Source organism: Cibotium barometz, chromosome 12 (assembly GCF_041138505.1).
Source record: "Cibotium barometz isolate CiBa-2024 chromosome 12, ASM4113850v1, whole genome shotgun sequence".
NCBI classification, from domain to species: domain Eukaryota; kingdom Viridiplantae; phylum Streptophyta; class Polypodiopsida; order Cyatheales; family Cibotiaceae; genus Cibotium; species Cibotium barometz.
The window spans coordinates 26,107,269-26,116,462 of NC_141057.1; the positions used below are offsets into that span (position 1 = coordinate 26,107,269).

Sequence of the window (9,194 nt, forward strand, 5' to 3'; positions counted from 1 at the left end):
GAAATGTCCTTTTCAGATACTGAATTGGATGAAGCCCTCAAGCATTTGGGTAAACATAAATCCCCAGGTTGGGATGGTTTGACGGTTGAATTTTTTGTAGCCTTCTGGGCTGAATTGAAGGGTCCAATCTTGAAGCTCATTAATGTAGCCTGGCAGCATCAACATCTTCCCTCAGCTTGGAAGCATGGTCTGGTTAAACTTCTGCCCAAAAAACCTCTGTGTGAGACAATGGATGACTGGAGGCCTATCACTTTGATGCCTGTTATATATAAACTTATTGCTAAAATGTTGGTACACCGGATAAAGGATATCCTTCATGATGGACTTCATCCCAGGCAATATGGTTTTGTTCCAAGAAGGCATATACATGATAATATCTCCAATACTCTCATTGCAATGGAATATGCAAAATACTCTGCTCAAGATGTCTTGGTCATGCAGGTGGATGTGGCAAAGGCATTTGATACGGTGCAGTGGGATTATGTTTCTCAAATCATGTCTAAACTTGGTTTTGGGCCAAAGCTAGTTAATGTCATATATTGGCTTTACTCAGATTCCACTGCTCAATGCTTTATAGGGAAACATTTGTCTGAGTCTTGGACTCTAGAACGATCAGTTCGACAGTGATGCCCTCTCAGTGCTCTGTTCTATGCTATTGCTTCGCATCCTTTGCTTCTTTACATGGATCATCTGGTTGATACTAGACAATTAGAGGAGCTTCAGATTTCTGGTTCACGGCCTTTCATTGCACAGGCTTATGCAGATGATTCATTCTTCATGCCAAAGAACAGTCCTTTGGAGCTTCGTCTATTGATGGATACTCTTTCAGATTTTGGGTTGGCAGCTGGTTTAAAAATTAATTTTCAGAAATCAAAACTCTTACCTCTCAAGCATTGTGACTGGCATGCTATCCTATGGCCCGGCCAGATTATTTATCCGGAAAGCATAGTAAGACACTTGGGCTATCCCATTGGCTGGAAAATTAGAAATAAGCAACAAATATCTTGGGTGCTAAACAAAATTAAGGACAAATTAGAATATTGGAAGATCTCCACTTGGCCATTACATGTACGGCTTCGAATTGTTCAGTCCATTGTTCTGGCTTATGTCCAATTCTACCTTCCTCTCTTACATTGGTCATCTCGAGATCTTTCTTCTTTTATGTCTCAAGCCATGGAGATTTTTTGGAAAACTAAGCTTCATAAAAAAGCTTTAAGGTTGCTCAAAATGGACCTGCTTTGCTCGCCAAAAATGCATGGTGGTTTAAATATTATAAACATCAAATTTCATGTGCTGGCAAGAAAGATCACTATGCTCAAAACCTTTTTTCAACAAGAGCAGCCTTGGTCTATCATGTTGGCAATTTTGTGTGGTCGGATGCGCACAAATGCTTATGGTCGTTGGTTGGTTGATCCATCGGAAGTAGTACTTGGCAAATTTCAAGGTAAAATCCCTGGTTGTCCATTTTCTACTTCCTTGATTCAGGATTGGAAGAAAGTGCTCTCTCGCATCAAATGGTCTCCCCATCCTGCTTCTATAGCTTCCTCGCTTCGAATGGAAAGCATACATTGGAGTGCTGTTTTTTACTCTCCCCTTGCTGTACAACAACCAATCAGAGCTTACAATCTTATGAAATTGGGCATCCAGTTCATTGACGACGTAGTGGATACTAGAGGGCAAATTCTTTCTTTTCCGACAGCATGCCAACAATACAATCTTGGGATGCATCATAGATCTATATGGAAAGCTATTGCAGATCTCTTACACCCTTTCATTCCGATTCCAACATTGGATGTAAGAGACAGGCTTCAAGATTGGCATCTTCAGTCTTCAAGTTCAAGATTATCCTCTCAACCTTTGCATCTATTGACTTCTATACAGGCTTATCGATTGATATTACCTCCTCCATGGATTGCTCACCATGCTAATTCTCTTTGGCATCTGGATAAGTCTTTAGCTTGGTGGAAAGCAAAACTGACATTGATATGGAAGTTGAAAATGCCATTGAAACAGAGACTCTTTCTCTGGAGATGCATTGTCGGTATTTTTCCAGTGGGAGTGAAATTGGCTCAAAGAAGGATTGCCTCTCCTCTTTGTCCAAGATGTCATCATACTACTGAGAGTGTTCCGCATTTATTGTGGTCTTGTTCATATTCCAGAGACCTTCTGGACAAGATCTCCTATTTTTTATCTCTCAGATTTCCTGCACACAGGTTCTACAAGTTTTTCTGGATGTTTGGCACATTATCAGCTTCTTTGTCACAGTATTCTCTTTTCTTCCATTGGATCAGATACTGGGCCTTATGGACCCTGTGGCTACAACGAAATCATGCATATCTGAATTCACCCCTTCAGCACCCTTATGAGTTCTTCGGAGCCTCATTGCGGCAGTCCTTATATGATGCCGTGCATGAGGAAGATTTGGATGTTTCTTGTGTTCAGCTTTTCTTTTACTGTTTCTGATGGATAGGGCATAGGCTCTTTTCTTGAGCACTGCCCTGATCTTGCATAGAACTTTTTTACTGCTGTTTTTAAGTTCTAGGGTTCAGACATCCTCTTGATGTCAAACCCTTTTGTACATTTATGATAAAATGCAATTTCAACGCGTTTTACAATAAAAAAGTGTGTGTGTGTGTGTGTGTGTGTGTGTGTGTGCACGCGCGCGTGTATGTATTTATGTATGTATATATGTACATACATAAAATGCCCATAAATTGTTCAGGTTCCACCAGTGCCCACAGCTGCCCTGATGTGATCAAGTTGTGGTCCCAGTGGTTTTGTTGGAATTTGTCACTGATTGGATCGATGTGTGTCCCTGGATCCTGTTTTATCTAGTCAATGTGAAGAGGAATGCATTAATTGAGGTGTTAATAGGTGAAGGCCCAAAGGAGTTTAACCTTGGAAAGAAAATTGGCCAGATGGCAACGACTGGGCAAGGGGAGACTCAGTCAAGCACATGATAGAAGCCCTAATAGTGGGGATTCCAAAAGGGGGTCTTGAGGATCAGCTGTCGTGCAAGGCTGGTTCATGGATGGGAAGTGAATAAAGCAGAAAGCCCTCTGGATTTGAGAATTTGGGGAATAATGCAATGGAATCAATCAAGTAGAATTAGGATAAATTGTACTGTGTACCTGCAAAGTGTTAAAGAGTACTTTGAAAAATTCTAACAGCCTGGGAAGGAAATTTATAGCTTTCCCACTCCTTACTGCCGGTGGGCCTGGTCAGTCAACTCCATGACCAAAAAAATTGGGGGAAATTTTCCAAATGCCCTTTTTTGTGAACATTTTATATGCATTACGGAACTACAGTTTACATACAACTAACAGGATGAATTTAGATTCTGACAAACAAGTTTATCTTCCAACTCATAAGGTATGGCTAATGTGAAAGTAATTTTGCACTTGAATTAAATATATCATATTACATGCACATACCATGGGCATCACCAAAAAAAGTTAGCAAGTTGCATGCTATCAATATATATCAATGTTCACTTACAACAAGATATGGGTACAATGTCTGACCTGCCTTCATGCCATCCACCACTTTCACTACTATCGCTCCCATATTTGATCTGTCCAGTTCTTGCATAGTATTACCAGTCTGTTCCGATGCAGGTGTGTGTTTATCAAGCTGATAAACAGAAAGTAAACTCTCTACCTTTGGAAGGTTTTCACCGCCATCATTACTGCTGTCTTCAGACAATCTGAAAGGTCTTTGAATCACTCCTCCTTGGAAAGAACCTGCTAAATTTTTAATTAGAAAAACCACTTTCAGAAAAAAAAAAAGTCTCAGAAATGGATCCACAGTCTCTTGAAAACCTCAAAATTAACTTGTACTGGAGACCTTTTGGATATTCGAAGCTTTCATGCTGAGCATGTTTCATGAGAAAATCAATGCCTCGTACCAAGCTTCCAAAAAAACACTCCAATAAGCCAATAGCATAATTATATGAATATATGAAAAATGGTATCAGACTGCAGTATTGAGAACTACGCAATGAAGAAACTGCACACTTAGGATGTCAAAATGTTCTCCTACTACATAGAGCTACCAACCTTTTAAGCTCATCGGCACGGTTCAGCTGCAAACCAGCGATCTCAAGAAATTGATGACCAAACTTTCTTGCACCCCCCCTGCATAGTCACAATACTTGATGGCAACTTGAGATTCTAAATGGTGCACGCATGCGGGGGGAGGGTGCCGCATGGCTGGGGTCGCGGGGGGGGGGGGGGGGGGGGGAGGGGGTTCAATGTATCTACACACACAATACTTGAAAAAAAAAAAGCATAAAATGAATAATATAGCCTTCATACCCGATTGCTCCAAGGGCCCTTCTACCCGTGACCAGAGAGTGCTCTTTTGTTAGAAATAAAAATTCCTCCATCCTCCAAGTTTCTGCAAGAGTCGCAGAGACAGGCAATCACATTACTATGTTCCAAGTCTGAGGAAGCTGATAAAAATAAAAAGCTTAAAGTAGCCATCTATGAATGACTATAATGACATACCAAAACACTTGAAGTAGAGCATGCCCCGACCCGGCAGGAGAACAGGATCATGGCTCGAAATCCATATCTTGCAAACCTGATTGAAGTTTTTGGCATTGGAAATATAATCTCCATTATCATCCAACTTCCCGTTGTAAGCTTCCTCTCTTCCTGAAAGTTGCTTACTACACTGGCCGGTACTGAGAAACCTTCTCTCTTCATTACCGTTACTGGCACAATCTTGCTCATTGCTTTCCCCATTCCATGACCCATTAAATGACGTCATGCAAGAAGTTTGTTCTCCAAACTCCTCACTAACCTCGTGGAAGTCCGGCAAATTTTGTCCAGCTTGGTGGCAACAATCCTCTGAACCAAACGGCTTCTCTAGAAAGGTTTGTCCACATTCTGGCTCACTGAAAAGCATGTCTTTCCTACCCTGTGCTTTATCAATTTCAATCACTCTTGAGCACAAGTCTGACGTGGATGAGTCAATACCTCTGCTTAAGGGTGTACCTGAGTCAAAGTTGTCAAATGGTTCAAAATAAACTACTTTGCAAAGTGTACCACCAATGTCGAGCCCAAATCGTGCACGAGAAGATGCGCCTTTCCATCTTGCGGGATCCACAGGTGATGGGAGACAATCTGCTTTCAACGGGGCGCACTGGTGAAGTGATTTGGATGCCCCAGAAGAGGCTTCACGGACTGACTCTTTGTCCGGATTAGCGTCTGGTATGGTCAGAGGGGTTAGCGACGTCTTCGTGGGAATACTCATTGTGCCTTGGCAGAAATCTAGAATAGGATGGCAAAGCACATGGAAGCTCTTCAGCTAAAGCAGAGCATAGTGCACATGTTAAGTGTCTTCATCATGTGTTCAATCGATGATGATGGAGGCAACAATAAAATCTCACCCAATACAATGACTGTCAGGCTAACATGACAATATAGCCAACCCACTCTTGATATTTTTACAAATCAAGCTGCACGAAGCTTCTTCAGCCCAACCTTAAAATTTGAGACTGGGGCACCTTCCATGCGGATAATTATCTGAGAAAAAATAACAAAGTTTAGGGCTTTAAAGTCCTTCAAATGAACAATTCTCAACCACTTCAGGACCTTGCACAATTCAGATAATCCAAAGAAGAAGAAAGGAGATTCTAAGGTTGCTTGAGGACTGCCTAAACCTTGCACAAATTGAATCAAGCTAAGAGGCAGTGGGTTGAGGGGGGTTGGGGGCTTGGGTTTGGTTACAAATCTTGAGTTTATGACCTCAACAAGTTGGGGCAGATCATGCAAAGGTAACCCACAAGGTGTGTGGCATTAAACAGACCCAAAACCCTGTGTGTATGGATTGCAAGGAAAGGAGTCTGTGTCTCATAAAAAGCAAGCAACGCTTTGCCACCAAACCCCCCCACTTAAAAGAGTGTCGAATCGAGAGCTCGAAAGAGGGCCCTTTTCAGATCACTGTGTATATATAATCATTGGAGAAAACAGCTTTAGAGAGGAGTTTAATTAATTTAAGAGAGTAAACAGATTCTGCTGACAACTGCCGATAAAATTTATCAAGCTCTGCATGATCGCCCCAACAAAGAGAAAGCCATGATTCTCTTTTCTTGTTGTTGTTGACATTGAGAGAGCTCTTTGCATGGCTCCACAAAGGCATATGTTGGGAAATTGAAGATCACCTTCACGTACTACCCTACCATGGCAGAAATGCCTTTCGACGGCTGTGATCCTTTCAAAGCTTTTTCCGTGGATTTTGTTGAGTGGGTGTTCCTATTATTTATTCTTGGGTTTTTTTGGGCGAGGATTTGGGGTGGTGACCCTTTTGGTGTTCTCTTCATTATTATTTTGTGGGTTTTTTTTTGGCGAGGATCTAAGTCTTTTTGGGAGACACCTTAGGGGTGTAGTACAACAGGGTTCGAACTCGCGCCCCTGCAAACTCATTTTTTTGGCTATGTGTGGGGGGGAGGCGATCGTTTTCGATTGCCTTAAAAAATGATGGGAAAGGGAGCTAGTCCATGTATGGGCAAGATTGTGTTCAGGGGGATAATATTTTGCATGTGTGCGCCATGATGATGTGGTGGGTTAGAACAAGGGTGGAGCCTCCGAATTAGCACAAACTCTAGTGATATCCTTGCTCATGTGAATACATAATATGTGGATACAATTGCTTGCGTTGTCCTTATATAAGTTTTGGTGTGGTGTGGTGAGCTCATTAGACATGTAAAAAATTAAATGGAAGGGCATGATAAATGAGCATAACATAAGAGTAAGCACATTCCAAACTTTTAGGAGTTGAAAAGTCGTATCTAAATTGTTGGAGACCTCTATGGGGTTAAGAACTCATGCACCCATGGGCTTTGCCCCAATTTTAGCATCTCAATGAGTTTATGATCTTTTGCTTGCTACATTGAACTCAACAATCCAATCCATTCTAAAGTATAGTTTTTCAAAGTAGACTAAACATCTATATTGTGGAAAAGTCACAATCATAAGTTCCAAATACTATTTTGTTTGACATAAGAGATTGCACAAACTTTGTATTTGACAATTGAATTTGTTTGTTCTTAAAACTTACATTTTTTTTAAATGGGGTTAAAAACTTCTACTCATGGGCTTTGTGTTTTGAGCTTTCACCTCTATGTTGAGACCAAGATTCTAATTCCATCTAAGTTGTAGTGTGTCTAAATAGTGAATAGACTAAATGTTGACATTGAAAAGCAATTCATAATCATAAGCTCCAAAGACTACTTAGTTTCAAAAAGAAATTGTTCAATTTACAATTCCATTTAAACCTTCTCTCGTCCTTCTCAAACCTAAAGTTTTTCTTGAAGGTAATGGCTTGCCTATGTGAGAGATAATGATTGCTGTCGTTTATGTATCAATAACCCTATCCTTGATTCTATGCTCTTTTAATTTTAAAGACTTAACATTTTAGAAAATGAACAATTGTGTATTACTAACCCAATCCTTGATTCTATGCTCTTTAGTTTTTAAAGACTAACATTTTAAAAAATCCTTGATTCTATGCTCTTTTAGTTTTTAAAAGACTAAAATTTTAAAGAATGAACAATTGTGTCTTGTTTATATAAAATGCAACAAAACACAAAATACATAAAACCAGGTGTAGACAAAATGCTCGCAAAGATTTTGAAACCAATCACCAAAGCGTATACAAAAGTTTCAAAATATATGAAACATATCCAAATCTACTTTTATATTAAAAAAATCACAACTTTTGTTGCAACATAATAAGGATCTCTCTCTCTCTCTCTCTCTCTCTCTCTCTCTCTGTTTGTGTATGTGTCCATCTAGCTATCTATATATCTATATATCTATCTCTTTTTATTGCTTTCACCATTTGTTGGTAAAAAAAATATTATGATTATTTGCAAAGTGGATTGAAATTGGGGATTGGACAAACCATACAATAATGTGAGAAGATTGAAGGAAAGACTCACTACCTAGTACTATGAGATGTGTCAAAGATGTGCATGCAAAGCAAAAGGGTTGAGTAAGGTAAGAGTAAACACTATAAAAACATTTGTGTTTATGTAGCATGTCGTGTCTTTAAAAGAGCATGAACCATGTGGTCATTGGTTTAGTTGTGTTGTGCTGAATAGTTGACTTGGGACAAAGGCTATTTATACATGTTTAATGTAATTGTGGAAAAGGCCTTCCTTGGCTAAGTTGTGTGTGTTGAATGGTTCATTTGGGATAAAGGCTATTTGTACATGGTCAATGTAATTTGGTGAAAAGGTGTAGAGACCTGTGAGGTCATGGATGATGTTAAAGTTCTCACATGGAGAGTAATAGTCAAATGAGGTGTATCATGGAGTGTAAATCATGTTTTGGATCTATAAATGGTTACACTTGGTACTTCGTCAATGATTTGACTTTGATTCTCTTTGTTATTTAGTAAGTTTACAATGATCTTACTCTTTTCATTATCGTTATATGGATTTATTAGGCTTTGATCCACCATGAATGTTAACATGGAGTTAAAGTCACCTTCTTATGGTTCTTGGGTTGAGTGCTCAAAAAAGTATATTTTTCAACCAATCAAAATAAGGACAACTCTTAAATGTATGTTTCCCTCTTTTTTTTTAAATAAAAAAGTTGAACGATTTTTATTACATGAGGGTCCCTGCATACCCTTTTTACAAACATACACACACCTATGGGTTCACGAGGTACAAGGTAGCACCATGCAATGTAGCCAGTAGTGGATCGAACCCATTAAATCTATGTACATGAGGGTCCCCGCATACCCTTTTTACAAACATACACACACCTACAAGTTCACGAGGTACAAGGTAGCACCATGCAATGTAGGCAGCAGTGGATCGAACCCATTAAATCTATGTTTACGAATCTCTACTATATGCGGGTTTTATAAGAAAAAATCATTTCTTAAAATAAGGGAGCCCTACTTAATATGGGGTCTTGTGCCAAGAGCCTAATTCCATTCAAACTAGCAACTTCATATGTCTCTATATTATCTTAAGGAAGAGTTTCACAAAGCTGCCACGTGGCAAGAATTTGGAGGTTCGAGAAGGGGACGAGGAGGTTTGGGTAGAATTTGAATTTGGAGTCTCAAAGATTGCGAAGCATGAGTTGCCCCCACTAGTAAGAAGAAAGCAAGGCTTTTAAGGGACTGTGCCCTCTTCTTCTTGACGATCATGACTTCAACAGATGCAGTTGCCG

At 39.7% G+C, this 9,194-nt stretch overlaps 1 protein-coding gene across 4 annotated transcripts in view; it reads right to left on the reverse strand.

Annotated features, from left to right (window-relative positions):
* The window catches only part of LOC147633229 (uncharacterized), a 100,801-nt gene extending 94,663 nt beyond the window's left edge, over positions 1 to 6,138 (reverse strand). The window contains exons 1-6 of one of the 4 annotated variants that reach the window (XM_086806246.1): positions 4,509 to 6,122; positions 4,317 to 4,398; positions 4,059 to 4,136; positions 3,847 to 3,911; positions 3,661 to 3,743; positions 3,525 to 3,574 (exon numbers count right to left, since the gene is read on the reverse strand). In XM_086806246.1, the coding sequence (XP_086662372.1) occupies positions 3,525 to 3,574; positions 3,661 to 3,743; positions 3,847 to 3,911; positions 4,059 to 4,136; positions 4,317 to 4,398; positions 4,509 to 5,259 (1,109 nt within the window). In that variant the 5' untranslated portion in view covers positions 5,260 to 6,122. Of the gene's footprint in view, positions 1 to 3,498; positions 3,747 to 3,846; positions 3,912 to 4,058; positions 4,137 to 4,316; positions 4,399 to 4,508 lie in introns of all 4 variants that reach the window. The other 3 variants (XM_086806245.1, XM_086806244.1, XM_086806243.1) reach the window with 3 other exon arrangements.
* Between the last annotated feature and the right edge of the window lie 3,056 nt (positions 6,139 to 9,194).